The sequence below is a fragment of the Lipophrys pholis genome (genome assembly GCF_963383615.2).
Source record: "Lipophrys pholis genome assembly, chromosome: 15".
Lineage (NCBI taxonomy): Eukaryota > Metazoa > Chordata > Actinopteri > Blenniiformes > Blenniidae > Lipophrys > Lipophrys pholis.
This window is the reverse complement of record NC_137642.1, coordinates 19,951,100-19,967,352: the sequence shown is the minus strand read 5'-3', so window position 1 is coordinate 19,967,352 and position 16,253 is coordinate 19,951,100. Positions and strand designations below refer to the sequence as shown.

The 16,253-nt window shown below is 40.7% G+C and overlaps 3 protein-coding genes across 6 annotated transcripts in view; 2 read left to right on the top strand and 1 right to left on the bottom strand.

The window, feature by feature from the left end:
- LOC308121037 (calcineurin subunit B type 1) overlaps nt 1–1,512 on the top strand; it is a 29,554-nt gene extending 28,042 nt beyond the window's left edge. Inside the window, exons 6-7 of one of the 3 annotated variants that reach the window (XR_013936077.1) lie at nt 295–479; nt 850–1,512. Coding sequence is in view for 1 of the 3 variants with exons in the window: in XM_080482061.1 (XP_080338187.1) it covers nt 295–342 (48 nt within the window). In the remaining 2 variants the exon portion in view is untranslated. Of the gene's footprint in view, nt 1–294 lie in introns of all 3 variants that reach the window. The other 2 variants (XR_013936078.1, XM_080482061.1) reach the window with 2 other exon arrangements.
- A 1,469-nt stretch (nt 1,513–2,981) lies between these two features.
- On the bottom strand, nt 2,982–8,058 carry pno1 (partner of NOB1 homolog). Of its 2 annotated transcripts, none has more exons than XM_080482047.1 (7): nt 7,763–8,058; nt 5,917–6,063; nt 4,897–4,980; nt 4,644–4,704; nt 4,443–4,560; nt 3,337–3,407; nt 2,982–3,244 (listed from the first exon to the last, which is right to left on the bottom strand). In XM_080482047.1, the coding sequence occupies exons 1-7, from the start codon at nt 7,958–7,960 to the stop codon at nt 3,177–3,179; spliced, it is 747 nt and encodes a 248-aa protein (XP_080338173.1). In that variant the 5' UTR covers nt 7,961–8,058; the 3' UTR covers nt 2,982–3,176. The 2 variants fall into 2 exon arrangements, 1 of the variants encoding a protein (XP_080338173.1); XR_013936076.1 differs by having other exon boundaries at nt 3,031–3,244; nt 3,337–3,799; nt 4,209–4,560; nt 7,763–8,057.
- Nucleotides 8,059–8,280: 222 nt separating this feature from the next.
- On the top strand, nt 8,281–16,218 carry dnaaf10 (dynein axonemal assembly factor 10). Its single transcript, XM_080482046.1, has 8 exons — nt 8,281–8,583; nt 10,012–10,112; nt 11,718–11,848; nt 11,936–12,037; nt 13,254–13,369; nt 14,488–14,622; nt 15,495–15,592; nt 15,706–16,218. Exons 1-8 carry the CDS (start codon nt 8,398–8,400, stop codon nt 15,911–15,913), a joined length of 1,077 nt encoding a protein of 358 aa, XP_080338172.1. The 5' UTR covers nt 8,281–8,397; the 3' UTR covers nt 15,914–16,218.
- Nucleotides 16,219–16,253: the final 35 nt, after the last annotated feature.

The window sequence follows — 16,253 nt, the reverse complement described above, 5'->3', positions numbered from 1 at the left end:
GTCACCGCAGTAAATCGTGTGATCCATGTTTGATTTGGCAGTTTGAGGCTCAAGACTTTGCATCCTGCAATGAAACCTCGAGGGATTAATGTGGTGGTCTGAACAGAAAAACCTCCTGCAGATGGTTCATGCTGTGTTCTCTCTTTGGTCTGAGTCCTGCAGTAGGCGGTTTTGAGTGTCGGTGAAGCGACCCCACAGCTCGACTTCAGCGCTCACGACCCACAGACCGCCACGGATGAATGACTTTCTGACTCCCCCCCCCCCCCCCCTCCTCCTCTCTCGTCCTTCTTCTAGGTGGTCGGTGGTCTCGATATACACAAAAAGATGGTGGTGGACGTGTGAGCGCGAGCCGCCTGCTGAACACCCACCCCACCCCACCCCGCACCCCACCTTTGTCCTCAACACTCGCTTTTCTCCACCATCTCTGAAGATCTGCTCAAGACGTCCAGCAAAAACGCTCTCTGTGTAACTCAATGGAAGTATTCTCTCTCCCTCTCCCTCTCTCTCTCTCTCTCTCTCTCTCTCTCTCTCTCTCTCTCTCTCTCTCTCTCTCTCTCTCTCTCTCTCTCTCTCTCTCTCTCTCTCTCTCTCTCTCTCTCTCTCTCTCTCTCTCTCTCTCTCTCTCTCTCTCTCTCTCTTTTTCTTTTTCTTTTCTTCTTTCTTTCTCTGTGAAGCCACTTTTTCTTTGAAAAACCACAGGCCTCGTGAAGCCAACTTAGAAGTGTTATTGAACTGTAAATCCTCTCAATAACCCGGTCGTAGCACTTTAAGAGACTGAAGGACATCGATTTGTCGTTTGCAAGAGCATCTCCGGTTTTGGATGAGGGGGGAGGAAGAAGGGGGAGGAAGAAGGGCGTAAAGGGGCGCGTTGAAGAGGCTGGTTGGCTTGTTCATATTTCATCCTTTCTTTTTCTTTTCTTTTTTCTTTTTTTTGTCAATTGTTATTTTTGATATTTATTTTTTGTTCTTGTCTTTTATAAAGAAGAAAAAATACAAGTATATCTATGGTTGTCTCGTGAGGGGGGAGTGTGTGTGTGTGTGTGTGTGTGTGTAGTGTGTTAACACTTGACTTGCAGTACGACTAGAAAGTAGGGTATGAAGTGCCAACCAGAACATATCCAGAAACCAGTTCAAGTTATTACCTATCATCACCGCACAAACCGGCCTGTGACACTTCCAACTGCGAGTCACATTAGATGCAAGACAAACGTCACGTTTTCCTTTTTCTTTTTTTTTCTTAAGCTTACACACAAATACACACACAGTTTGGACAGACCAGTAACGCTTCCAGTCAACTCGTAAAGCAAACGCAACTCATGTTTTTCTTTTTTGTAATAAGACTGCTAGATTTATTTATACGTAAGAATGTGTTTATATTGTTGGAGATTATCCTTGTTTCCTGTCATGAAATTATAGGGTAGAATAAATAATGCCAAGAAAATGTCTTTCCAAAAAAAAAAAAAAAAGAAAAAACCAAAAAAAAAAAAAAAACCCCAAACAAAGAAAAAAGAATCTGTGGCTGCAAACTGATACGTGGTTTACTCTTTGGAGACGCATTTAACATTTAACAGTGTGCATCCGCGAGACAATCTCCAATGCAAAGAACAGCTCTGCACTCACGCCGACTTAGAAACTCCGAGACTTTTTCTTTAACTGAAGAGACGGAGGCTGGACTGACTGGGCTCAGAACTAAAAGCGAGTGAATAATGGTGAAAATTCTACACTGTTTGTGCAAAGATATAGCAATTTAAGAGACTTCTCTGCAGGCAGCATTTAGTTTTATGTTGTTTTTTTTATTAAAAAGCAAACCAATATGTGTATATTAGGTGATCGATGTGTGCTCATCTTATTTAACAGCGAGGAGCGAAGGCAACACGAGCCCCTCTGACAGTCTCAGTACGGGTCAGACTTTTCTTCAACACTTCAAATCTTAACACGTTGGCATGATCAGTGTGCACATGGGGTTGACTGTATATTGTAGTTTTGTTTAGGTTTTTTTTTTTTTTTTTGGAACGTGTACATTTCAAAAGTTGGCTTCTTCTCCCACTTTTTTTAAGTTCTGCCACAATCACCTCATTTTCTCCCCTCCCACCCAACAACACAAACAGGGAGGAAAGACGAACACAAACCAACCAAACTTCAAGTTTTAAAAGGGGGAAAAAAAAGCTTCCTTCTATTATATTAACGGCACCGGGATAGATTTCTTTTTTCTTTCTTTTTTTTTTTTTCCTAATCTATGTAGTTTTGCTTTCGGAGGCCGACTGCTGGTTTGAGCAGGAGTTTTCAGTCAGAGATGTGAATCTGGAGTGCTCGATCGTCCCCCCATCCCAAAGCTCTGCACGGCTTGGGCCTCCCTGTGCTTGCATGACATGGAAGTATATTTTTTGTTGTGCATGTAGATCAATTTTTTGAAAATAATCCTCTTGTTTACACATGGATGGTGATGTTAATATATTTAAGAATTTAATGGTATACAATATGGATGTTGCCAAACTTTGGTAAATGTACACATATTATGAGAGGTAATCCAAATGAACTGAACTACATGTAACTTTTTGTATTTTACCCGGGTCAGCGAGATGCTTCGATTCCAGTAAAAGTTGCATATCTGATCCTGTCTCAAACTGCCACACACTGTACTCAGCTTAAAGGGGAAAAAAAATTTGCTGTTTTTTTTTTTTGTTTTGTTTTTTTCTTTTGTATATAAGTATTTGTTAAATGCAGTTCTGGCTCTCTGTTCTCTGTATAGTTCAGACCGCGCTTTAGTTTGTAAGTGCTACTTTTTCTCTGAGGGACTTGGGTTCTTTTTAGTTTGTGTGGGGATATCTGAAAAAGATTTTAAGTTTGAGAACCTTTTTTTTTTTTTTTTTTTTTTCCTTTTCTCTGCATGCTGCATCTTATGCTGTGGGACTGTTGGAAACTTGATACTGTATGAAAATTAAATAAAATTTAAATAAACTTTGAAATGTTGGAAGTCATGTGTGTTTGTCATTTTATGTGCAGGCGTGCGTTTAATGAGACAAGAAAACTTGAATATTTCATGATTTATTTACACAAATCCATTTCCTTTCCTCGTATCCATGTATCGGTCCATAAAGCAGTCGACAGTCTCGGCGAAGAAAAGTCCAGTCAGCCAATCGGAAAGTGACTTAATCCACACAACAACCAGTCGGGCTTCAGAATCTCTCGGCAGTCCGACTCGCCACCACTCTGATGTTCCCGTAGACCTTTGAAGGTGGACTTCCTGTGGGGGAATGAAGCGGTTTAAAAGGTCACTTCCCAATACAACAGTGACCACACAATCTGCTTCATAAATAAATGAAAAGATTCGCTCACCTAAAATGAGATTACATATCGCTGTCCGAGCCATCTTGATATTCTGGAAAGATCCTAAGATGTGAACTTTTCTGTGGAGAGAAAACTGGATCACGGTTCATGTAAACACACGTGCAGCGATTTCAGGGGACGTGAAACGCTAAATGAATGACGTATTTAAGCAAACTGGGATGATTTGTGGCAAATATTTGACAAAGGACTATCAATGTATTTTCCATGTAAAAAAAACCAAACCCTGTTCTCTTCCTGTAAAGCCGTGAGGTTGTTTCCTCCTTCATGCCCCCTCACCTGCCATGTCACGTTGTGTAACACACATTCAGCCCCACTGGCCACAGAAAATATCAAATCAAGGACACGCCCCCTTTCGCTTGTGGTGTTTTTACCAGGAATACAGGTCGAACTGGATATCGCTGAGACTGGGGGGGGGGGGGGGTTCAAACCAACCTCTGTCCCAAGTTGCGTCCTCACAAAGTGTAAATGTCAACAAATGTAACTTGTTAATCAATGTAACTGCTGTTTCTACTTTATTCACCGTTTTATTAAGAGTAGCAGACATAACAGCATCGACACCAGAGACTGACCGAGTAACTTTACCAGAAAGGTTCAACTGAATTTGTCTAAGGAAGTAACAGGAAGAGAATTCATCACAGCCTATAGAACATATAATACATATAAAATGATTTCTGATTCTTTTTTTTTATTATTATTATAGATGCACCGTATTGTAGTTTGGAGTTTTAAACTTGATTTTGTTTTCTGAAAAAATATATTTATTGCTCTAGTATGAATATGCGAGGACAACCAGCAGTTTTACAAACCCACAGACAATTTTATTTTTGCAATTTTAGGTCATAATTTAATCATTTGACAACATAACTGCATTATACATAAATAAAACTGAAATTTCCTTGAAATCAAGGATTTCTTGTGCAGCACTTTTTGTAATAGTTTTTATGACTTTAGTATATTTGGAATAGCCAAAACTCTTATTACTGGTAGGTATTATGACATTCATGAGGCCTTAAAAGTAACAACACAGCCTGGAGGAGATGAGTCACATGTGCTTCGTTAAAACTAAAAGTGAGGCCGAGCTCGGGAGTACTCACGTCTCTGCGAGCACAATACGAGTCTTTGTGACGTTTTCGATGGTGAATTTGGTTTTTCCTCCCTTGCCGGCGATTCTCCCGATGGCTCGTGATAAGTGGTCGCCCTTAAGAGGTTTCACTGCCGAGACATGGGGGGGGGAGACAATTAAAAATCGGGAGGTCGGGCGGCGGGGAGACGAAACAGGAAGATTTGGTTCTCACCGTCTGTGATGTCGAAGCTTTCAAGGAAGAGCTCGTCTAATCTGATGAGAGCCAGCGCGTCCTGCAAGGGGAACAGTGTGAGCAAGCTTCAACATCGAGTCCAATATATTCACATCGTGGCTTTTGAGATTGAAATTTTTTTTTTTTAAATTGACACTCAATAAAAAACAACTTCTTTTAATTTGCAGCTTCTAATCCCGACAGTACAAGTCCAGCAAAAAATCAACCTGAAATATGAAATGTGTGTACTTACTTCAACCTGGAATCCTAAAACAAATGCTTTGACAAAATCTGAGGCTTTGGTGAGCGAGGCGATGTCCTGCGTTTCTTTGCACGTCTGTAAAAAAAAAAAAAAAAAAAAGTCAATTACTCACAGTACAGACTAATGTAAACGGCATTATTGTAGAAATTGTAGTACTAACGCTCCACTTGACCCACGGTAGTTTAACTTAACTAGTGAACATAAAGACAAAATGAAATGAAATAATTGTCAATCAATTCACAATTGTGAATCGATTTAATCACAGGCAGCATGAAAAAGATGAACTTAAATGAAATTCAACATATTTCCAACAAATGCAAAAAGCTCCTCGGTTTATTTTTTTATTTTTTTAGAAGAAGAAGAAGAAGAAAAGAGCTAATTTATTGGGAATATATTTGTGCAAAACATAATCCAAGATCAACGTTTTATTAATTCTTGATTCTTCGGGCACCTTTGGCAGAACTCACCAAATAAGTAAATGAAACTTTGGGTCTTCACTTTGCAGACAATAGTAGTTTACCACCATGTAACCCTCTTTTCTTTCCATCCGGCAAACTTGGCTGGATTTATTTGGGGGGTTGTTTTTCATGTCTCGTGCTGCGGTTCTTCTTCAGTCGCTCTTTTTCTGTCTTCGGTGCCTCTAAATCTCGAGCGTCATCTGATGGGATATTTCAGTCTAACTTTTGGAACCAATAGTCAAGTAATTGAATTACCGCACGTTAGAGGATCTTAAGGAGAGTTTTACTTTCAATACTTGAATGGTGGCAGTTCTGCTTTACTTTGTTTTTTTTTTTTATCTGATTATCTAATCTAACAGCTTTGATCAATGTGAGAGGGAGACAGATTAGAGCCTGATAATGACCCGAAACAGAAAAAAAGAAAGAAAAGAAAACGTTGCTCCTGCACTCAATCACAGGCTCTTCACTCTTTCAAAAGAATGAATACGTTCCTGAACCGAGTCTTTCCCGTTTGGTGTGAAACTGTTCGAACCCCGGGGAGAAAGGCTCTTACTTTGATTTCAACGTTCCTGCTCTTGAGGTTGAATCTGACTTGAAGCTGTAGATTCTCCACGATGGGAGTGAAGATCTTCAGCCAGTTCTCCTTCAGCGGGGTGTACCTGTGTGCCGGGACGGGAATTTTACGCATCTCATCGGGTCCCTGAAACACACGCCAAGAGAAGGAACCGTTATACGAAGACTAAATGGGAGTCGCATTTCACTGAGGAACAAAGACTGAGCAGCCATTTTTTTTATCTTTTCAACCAAACTGGTGACTTCAGAAAATAAATAAACGGAGCAAACCAAGAATGAAGCCATTGTTCTTTTGTTTGTTGAGAAACTGGTCGTGTTGTTTTCTGCCCTTCCCACTGTGGGGTCAGGAGAAGGAAAGGATTTCTGATTGCTGTTTGTGAGCCCCTCTCACTGGAGGACGTCAGATTTTAATCCAGTCTGATGTTACCAAGATCATTGATCTTTGGTCTGGAATGGCTAAAGATGCAGTGTCATCACCTTTATATGTCTTACGTTACATTATTTAAAGTACTTTATCAGGATTGAGTCTATTTCGTATTATATTTTTTCCTTATGTATGAATAACTGCATTATTAATCTGCTGGACGTGGAATCCATATTTAGTTACTTCTATTTTTAATGAGCCTGAATGATGACTGAATCTTGACTCGAGATAGAAATTGAGCCGAGCAGACAAAAATGTTTTTCAAAAACGGACCTTCAAAAGACTAATCTTTGTACTACAGTGCTCCTTCCTGCACAAAAACCATCACTGTTATAAAGCCAAGCTTTGACAGTGATAGATAGATCGCTGCTGTCGAAGTGATTCCACCACAGACGCCAGGAGATTCTATTTTTTTTTTGACAATGTCACAAATTTAACAACAACCAGTCCGACTGCGGCTACGAGCTGCGGCGAACAACTAAACAACAATCGACACACAGCAGGAAGTGATGCAAACTTCACAGTGAGTGTAGCAGCTATCACCCCTAAAAGACTTGTTCATTTTTGTTCTCCTTCAGTTCCCCGATTATAAATACTAAACTCATGAATGTTTGCAGCTCAGTTTGCGTTACGACTTTTGCGGCCTACATTCCCTAAAGAATTGGCAGAACGCACTTAAACGTTAAGACTAAGACGCTGTTGTTATTGAGCTCCAGGCTGCGTTTGAGCGCTTAATTACCAATACATCAATCTGCATGGTTAATTCAGGACCTGTGGGTGGTCTCATTAATCCTTGTATCACTGCACTGACATTACTTATGAATATTTTATGACTTTGTTCAGTGTTTTCACAGAGGGATTAATTAACAGGAGGCCACGGGGTCACGAGGCGCATAAGTTAGTAATAAGCAATCCCAAACAGAGGCATCACCTTGTTTTGATGCATTTCTTTGGAAAGCATTGTGAATTGCCTTGTGTCTGAATAAACTTTCCTTGCCTTACTAAGGAATGGAAATTTTGAAGAAAAAATAAATACAATTGCTGAAAACTAGAATAACAAAAAAGGAGACACAAAACTATCAGTGATAAACTTGATGATCACAAGAGTAACATAAATATACTGTAAAAAGTGACGACCATACGTGATCATGGTTCTAACTTAAATAGAAGTACTAGTACCAATCTACCTCCTTTACATATCTATATAACAAATATTTTGACGTGGAGTTTCTCTGCAGTAAATACATTTAGTGTATCACAAATGCGCATGCGCAGATTAATGTTGGTTAAAGGGGTAGTGTGCTTTGTGAAGGTCGCAAAGCAACCCTTAACGTGTCCTCACTTAGTTTGTACATTTATTTAAAGAGAACAGAAACGATTCATCCCTACACTTCGTTCTTACCCGTAACTGATCTCCCGAAATCGGAGGAAACTGCGGCCTCTTGCTCGCCACGGGCTCCTCTGTGTCCATAGTCGCTCCATCTGCTTCCCGTTTTCTCTTGTGAGTCTTCTTAGACTTGACTGTCGTGAACGAATCTGTGTCGTCTTTACTTTCCGCCACTGCTCCGGCGTCTGTGCTGGGATTTTTTTCGATGTCCATCCTGAAAGTTGCTGATTTTAACCAAAATAAACAGAAAAAGGTGAAGCCAACTGCTGGCACAGAGGCATGCGGGAGTCCTCGTGCGATAGAAAGGACCCACACTGCCACACGGTCGACGCATGTAGAGAAGAGGATAACGAATATTCGAGTAATAATTATCAACCACGCACTGTATTTTTTAATCATAGTTTTCGAGGAAGTAAATTGATCATTTGATTGATTCTGGTTAATCTTGAATGTATAATACATATTTAATGTTAAAACATTTCATCAGGCATCTCTTAGGGCAGCCGCACGCTCAGCTGTAGGAGGGTCCTCACGTCATTTGTTTTGGCACTGGCAGCTTGCTGTACATATATCGTTTCTCTTTCCTACTTTTAAAGGCGATTTCAGGCTTCTTCTTTTTATTTTTACCAACTATATCTCTTCTTACAGAGATGTCAACGCCTCTGTCAAAGCCTCAGATTATTGCTCATATTCAGAAGAATTTGAACTACACGGTTTTCGACAGCAAATGGATCCCCTGCAGTGCCAAGTTTGTGTGTGTGGGGAACTTTCCGAGAGGAACCGGAGTTATGCAGATTTATGAAGTTCAGCACGGAGAAGCGCAGCTAATCAAGGAGGTAAAGCCACATAACACTCTATTTGGGTGCTGTGTCCCATTTTACACAAACACAATCTCTTTTAGAGGAACTATCTTGTCTCTGCTGTCTGGAAAATTCTAGCTAGCTTGTTTCCATGACAACGGGAGACATAGAAGACAGCCAGCGTCCTCGTCCAAAGGTTTTGAATAGACTTTTATATAATCGTTATATTGCAGGTGATGCTGCAGCTACTGTCAGCATAGAGCAATCTGAACAAAAATGATCATCAAGGGACGGAAAAATGCCTTTAAGGCGAGACAACAGAGCGAAAATGCCCGAAAATTAAATTGAAAATGGCTTCAACAGGAAGCTGTATGAGAATAAAGATGCTGAAGACATTTTTAATACAAACCCATACAAATAGATCACTAATCTAGATTAAATGTCTCTAAAGAAGATGCAGAACAGCCAGATTCACGGTAAAAAAAAAACAAAGTGATGTACAATGATACATAATGACACGGTGTCACTCAAAAGAGACATCAAGATTAAAATTAAATACAACAAATTAAAACGCTTTTAACTCCAGAGAGATGAAGAGACCAAAAATGACTTAGAAAATTTGTGAAGAAATGTTAAAAAAAAAAAAAAGCAAAAAAATAAATGGGATTATCTTTAGACAAAAATTATCAAAATGAAACAGAAAATGCCATCAACACAAAATCACAAATGTGCGGGCCATGTAACATCCACACAGAGGCATAGAACAACCATAAACAGTTAAAAAAAATTTCTCCCACAGAATATCTTTATACACTGGTGGGCCAAGAACCAAAAACAAATCTGCCCGAAAGGGTTTCTTCTTAGTGTTTGTGCGTCTTTGACGATTATAGCTTTCTGTGTATGAATTCATATTATTCAGTGGCGCTTCAGTCACCGTCACTCCAGGGGCCCAAAGACGCTGCTAAAAGATAAACAGTCCTGTAGCTGCACATGCATTCACCAGCCTCGTTTTTAGGGTCATTTGGACAGTTTATAATCTCTAGTCTTTACAGAGTTGAGTATGCTACATTCTTGAAGCTAGAGCAGAAACCTACACTGCCAAAAAGAGTGGAATCCATTGCAGGAGTGTTGATTTGGATTGCATTACATTGTTCAAATTGTGTGCGAGTGGAAATACACTTTTTATAGTGTAAGATGCAGCCATTCAGACATATGAGTCTTTCCAGCAAGATCAGGATCAAGTCAGTGTAAAAAGAAAGCATAATCTCTTCAGTATGACAGAATCGGCTGACATGTCCCTACAAGTAGAGTATGTAGCTCTTTATTTGGCACGCATCAACAAACAGTTGAAGGAGAGTAAACAAGTGAAAACCTTCCAGGCTCCGGGCATCAGGATGAATGAGGCACAACGGCCAAATATATTTCAAATGAAATAAAAATGTTCTTGTCTTTCATATCTTTCAGGTAGAGAAACCTAAACCCATAAAGTGTGGGACATTTGGGGCCACCTCTCTGCAGCAAAGACACATAGCCACTGGGGACTTTGACGGGAATCTCAATATATGGTACTCTATTAACTAATGTCACACTGTGTGCAGCACCTGATGTAAATAACTGGACTCCTACACATTCTACACATGTTACTATGGATGATTAATGTCAGTCTTTTATTTTCGATCAAAAGCCTTTTGACTTTGTTTTTTACTTCCTGGTCTGTGAATAACAAATACTGCTTTGTCTGCATCGTTAAGGTGTGTGAAAGATTCCTGTGGCTTAATTTATAATAGGTGCGTACACACAGTGACTGTGTCTGTGATAATATGGAGTTTATCACCTTGTACTTATACTTAGGAATGTGTGTGAATAAAAGCACAACTGTAACCTTGCTTACGCACATATTCTAATAGTAGAATAGTGAAACTACAGATAGAAAGCATTAAGATTGTCACAACAGGTGCTCAGTAAGCTCATACGCCACACATATTCCCTTTCTTTTAATTGAATGTTTAATTTGTAATTTCATCGAGATAGAAAATGATGTATTGTATGTGGTGTGAAAGGCTGTGACAGGTATTTGAACTGTACCTAAGTGCAATGGCTCATCGTGCGCTGTTGGATGATTTGGTGAACCATGCGCTCGGCAGGGAACACATTTTCAAAGTGACTCCTCAGTAGGCGGGCGCCAGGTTATATATTTTGTGGGTTCCACCGGGTTCCGCTGAGTGACACGGAAGCATTTAACAAACCAATGTCACGCACGTAGTTACTGGTAGTACAGTGGTAGAATTCTCGCCTGTCACGTGGGTGGCTGGGGTTCGATTTCCAGCCAAGACTCAGTTTTGTTTAGTTTTTTTTGATGGACTATTTTTCAGTGGGTGCTCAACCTTTTCAGGGATCCATGGGATCAGCGCCTATGCCAATAGGTACTGCTTCCCAAAACAAATATTAATGGATCAATGTTGTGATTTACGGCCTGTATAGGAGTGGGAGACAAGAAGAACATCCAGCTCCCTGTCCAACCTGGGATTTTTGGCACAGAGTTTAACGTCAAAACACTTTTTTGTAAAATTTCTGCTGGCGATCTCTCCTCTGACCAAACAGAATTAACTGTGGTGGTTAGCTTATCCCACGCACCATTTCTTTTCCTTTTGTTGGTTCTCCCAACATACAATGTTTCACTTCAAGTCCGTTTTGCTATTTCTTTTAACAAGCTCAACTTCCTCATATCTGTATAATACCTAAATGCATGAGTTTATTTATAATTGGCCTCCTGCCTTCCTACATTGCTGTTGTTATGATTGATATGACCAGTAGAGGGCGCCTCAATCTGACATTCTAGCTCAAATTGATGCTATGGGGCTTGGCTACCACATAGGTATGGAGATGGCAATACAGATTATGGTAATAAAGGTTTAATGGGACGGACTTCCCATTAATATTACCAGCTTTCATTTGATTAATAATATAACCCTGCCCTGGTGGGACATCACGTTAAGTCTTGACCTAAATTTGAATCCCGGCTGTAGCAGGAAAGACGTCCAGAGTGAAAACTAGTCCATCGTTCTCTATGAAGCAGTTTGAATTGCCATTTGTGAAAACAGTGCTATATAAACTGCTTTGCCTTCAGGGGCAGCGTGCTCTCTAAGCACTGATGCTTTGTTTGTCTGCAGGGATCTGGAGCTACCTGATGCGGCCGTGTACTCGGTGAAAGCACACAAAGAGATCGTGAACAGCATCGACGGTGTCGGCGGTCTGGGGATTGGCGACGGCGCACCCGAAATAGTCACTGGAAGCAGAGACGGTGAGACAGATGAAAGTTTGACAACGCTCTTGGGTTATTGTTCAAAGACTAAATTTTCCCCTGTTTTTTTGTTGTTGTTTTTTGCAGGGACAGTAAAAGTGTGGGACCCGAGACAAAAGGATTCGCCTGTAGCCAACATGGAGCCTGTGGAGGGAGAAACCAAGAGAGACTGCTGGACCGTCGCATTTGGTTTGTGAAACGTGATCACGACAGGCCTCCTGCTCTCCACTTCGTCCATAATGTATCTTATTATTATAATTATGGGATGGATCACTCGGGGTACTCCGTACTGGAGAGACACAGGGCTTTTAAAAGGTTTTGCTCTGATTATAAAATCCTGGTCAGTATAATTTAGCTCCTTTTTGCAAGAATTTGAAAAAGTAAAAGAAAATTCTCCACCTTCAGGTCAGTATTTAGCAGACGTGCCTTTTTCTTCAGTCGCAGCTCTGACTTTATGTTGATAGTTGTCACTCGGGCAAAAAGATCTTTACACTTTAAGGTTTCTCCACTAAAACACTCAAGCTCTGTCAGATCCAGCCACAAATTCTCAATTAGATTAAAGTCGAAATTTTGATTTGGCCACTTGAGCACGTTGAGCTCGTCTTCTTGGAACCGTCTGCGTGGCTCTTCTGATGTCTGGGTTTGTTGTCTTGTTGGAAAGAAAAAAAATTCTTATCTCTCAATTGCAGTCCTGCAAAATGTGTTGATATTCTCCTACATTCACGTTCCCGTTTACCATCAAACAGCCCTAAAATGTGATGCTGCCACCGCCATGCTTCGGTGTGTTTTTCGGTGATGAGAAGTGTTTGGTGTTGGTCATCTAGGCTGATGGTTAAAAAAAAAACATACATTTTTGTCACATCAGACCAAAGAACCGTCTCCCACATGCCTTCAGGTGGAGTTCATGAGCTTGTTTTCACCAAGCAGAGTTATACTCTTTCTATTATTATTGATGCATTTAATCTGAATTCCCCTGTGACATCCAGTACCGTCTCTGTACTGATGAACCACATGTCAACTGTATTAGGGAGATCTCCATTACGCTACACAGTTAAAATGAATTACTTTACAAACATTTGTTTTCACTTTGTTATAAATAACTTTTCTTCTTTTTTTTTTTTCAAATTCTTCACCACAAACTATCCTGGCTATGAGTCCACGCTCATCCCAGAAATGCAATATTGCCTTGGATCAATACTACCTTAGAGGAATTGGCTTTATTTGTTAAGCTATATTGAAGTACTCATTTCTTCTTCCATATTGCATAAGCACATGCTGTTTTCTTGCACACTCTGTCCTCAATGTGCCTCCTGGTGAGGTACGACGTGCTCAAGGTGAAAAGTCAAGCAGCCATGCCGCTGACCTGAGATCAACACTCCTATATTTCTGTGAATATGCATTTCAGGTCACGCCTTCAACGACCAGGACCGCTGTGTGTGTGCTGGCTACGACAACGGTGACATCAAACTCTTTGACCTCCGCAACATGTCACTACGATGGGAAACCAACATTAAAAACGGGGTGAGGCGGAATCATTCATCAGTCATCTCTGTGGCTTGAAACCTTTTTCTTTCTTTTTTCTTTTTTAGACGATTTCATAAATTAAAAAGAAAGCAAAAGCTAGTGTGCATTCAGACAGGCACATCATGAAAATTACAGTCTATTAAAGGATTTTTGGGGATTCAAGCTCTCAGCATGACTGAACCAATGCAAGTTAAGCACAGAAAATTGAGAGTTTATTATTTCTGTAATCATTTGAAACCCGATGTGTCAAACTCATTTTAGTTCAGGCCTGGCCTGTAAAATCATTGCTTGTGAATTTAAAAATACAGCTAGCTCCAAAACGTCCCCAGTTCTCATGAAAGAAACACAACTACAGACTGAAAATACTTCTTTCTTTTCTTTTTTTTTTTTTTTTTTAACCCAATCTATCCCAAGCCACCTGAAATGTGCTATTTACCATTAGCTTGCATGTTTTCACAAACTCACTTGCGTTGCCAGTTTGCTACAGTAACGCTGCTTTATTTTACTGCCGTATCACGATCACAGAGCTTTGCTGCCACATGCTGTTCAGTTTTGGGTCTCGGTGTCGTGTTATGACCTTTACTTTGACCTTTACGGAACAGTGCGACCCCCAGTGGACAAATTGGACACAAAGGTTACGTCAATTTAAAAAAAAAAAAAAAAGCTTATCTTGGATTATTTTACTCTTTTCAAAGTCATCCCACAAACCATATTGAGCCCTATTGGCCGCACGTTCGGTCTAAATTGTCGAAACAGAAATCATTTCGTCTGCGGCGAGACTTTTGAATCGTAACTGAAACCGAAAGACGCTCAAAATGACTTCCCGCCATCATTTAGACCGCACATAACGCCACAGTGAAGTCTGAGGTGAATGTTCCCTTCACATGCCACATACAAAGCCTGCGCTGATTTTATTACACAGCTGTCTCTCTTAGTCATCACCCCCCCCCCCCCCCCCCCCCCCCCTCCCCCGCCAAAGGTCATCACGTCCATTCAACGTATTCTCCCATACGGGAAGTAGTTAGTAGAGAAGGCACGTCAAGCGATAAATATCCAGGCACTGGGTGTTATGTCTTTTTTCTTTTGTTGTTGTTCTTCTCTGGCATCCCGTGCAGGTATGCTGTGTTGAGTTTGACAGGAAAGACATCAACATGAACAAGCTGGTGGCCACCTCGCTGGAGGGAAAGTTCCACGTCTTCGACATGCGGACCCAGCATCCCACCAAAGGCTTCGCCTCCGTTTCCGAAAAGGTAATTGACCTGGGTGGAGCGAGCCAGATGGACGTTTGGCTCCTGCGCTCGGGGAAAATGTCAAAAGGTTATTATTGTTATTTTTGTTATTCTAACATGTGAACTGTACAGAGGAAAATGGGGACGTACGTTTTCACAGCTGCATGTGATTTGGGTCCGTGTTTGTCTTAAGTTTTTTTCCTGTGGGTTTCTGTCACCGGCCAAAAATGACACCGGGCCAGTGAGGAGAAACAAGTGTGGCTATTTTATGGTAAAATGCAAGAAAAACACACTTAAAACTGCATTAGTGCTCCGGCCAGCTCACCGAGGGTTGGCTCGGTCTGAGGGATCAGGGGCCGAGGCTTTCTAAATATTTAGTCAGTTCTTCTGGGACACCAACAGCCAGCACTTCAATGTGGATTCAGACGCTTCCCACAGAGTTTTGGCCTAAAAGATCAAACAGGTTCTATTCGGGGCGTGATAAACAAAGAGCGTAAATGTATCTTTTTTTATCACTTTATCAATGTTTGAGTCCCAACTAAATCCAGGTTGCCAGTCCATCACAGTTCCACAAGTGGCAATTTAATGTCAACAATTGACCCCAAATCTACATTTTTGGACTGTGAGGAAAATCAAACCTCAGGGACAACATGCAAACTCCACACAGAAAGACCCCCACCCCTCCATCTGAGGCAATTCAGTTTTTCCATATGAATTCAGGCATTGGTGATGATGGAAACGGGGACAAGACAAGATCACACTGGAAATATCAATAAGTTTAACCTTGATATATTAAATATACATCAAATAATATCCTGGACTGCATATAACAACTATTTAAAAATAAGTGGCATGCTGTTTGTGTTTTTAACAATCATTTTTCTTTGTTTTAGGCTCATAAGTCAACTATCTGGCAGGTGAGACATATGCCTCAAAACAGGGACATCTTCATGACTGCAGGGGGAGCAGGAAACCTACATCTGTGGAAATAGTAAGTGAATAATAAAGCCATTCACGTGTTACAAGTCGTTTTTGTAAAATAACATTTCATTTTTTATTACAGATAAATAAAATAATGTTATTTTCCTCTCTCTCTCTCTCCAGTGAATATCCTGCTCAGAGAAGCAAAAAGGATTGTGACGATGTGGATGTGGGCGTGGCCGGCACCGTCAACCTCTTGCAGAACGTCACGCTGTCCACTCAGCCCATCGCCAGCCTGGACTGGAGCCCCGACAAGCAGGGCCTGTGTGTGTGTTCAGGGTTTGACCAGTCAGTCCGCGTGCTCATCGTCGCCAAACTCAACACGGTGTAAAATCAAAAGGCCCCGACAGGGATTGATGATAGTAAACTTAAAGGTTGGGAATTGCTTGGCTGAGCCACTGCAGGCAAATACATCTTATATATATATATATATATTTCCATGTTATCATAAGATTTCCACCTCATAAACCCTCTGGCTGGAAATAATGTCATTTTTCAGTTTGGTGTTGCAGCAGGAGGCCTACTGGGACACCTGTCTTTTGTTCCACTAACAGTGAAACTGCAATTTTGTCTCTTGTAAATGTCACTACTTTTGATATACTTTTTATTGAGAATTCATTAAATGTCCCTTTGGAGAAGAAAGGACTTGTCAAATGTCTTGAAACAAGCAT

Coding starts and splice junctions, on each gene's coding strand:
- pno1 (XM_080482047.1), bottom strand. CDS start 7,960: ATGGACATCGAAAAAAATCCCAGCACAGACGCCGGAGCAGTGGCGGAA. Junction 4,561..4,643: donor AAGCTTCGACATCACAGACG/GTGAGAACCAAA, acceptor ATGTCTCGGCAG/TGAAACCTCTTAAGGGCGAC. Junction 3,245..3,336: donor GATATGTAATCTCATTTTAG/GTGAGCGAATCT, acceptor ATTCCCCCACAG/GAAGTCCACCTTCAAAGGTC.
- dnaaf10 (XM_080482046.1), top strand. CDS start 8,398: ATGTCAACGCCTCTGTCAAAGCCTCAGATTATTGCTCATATTCAGAAG. Junction 8,584..10,011: donor AAGCGCAGCTAATCAAGGAG/GTAAAGCCACAT, acceptor CATATCTTTCAG/GTAGAGAAACCTAAACCCAT. Junction 10,113..11,717: donor GACGGGAATCTCAATATATG/GTACTCTATTAA, acceptor GTTTGTCTGCAG/GGATCTGGAGCTACCTGATG.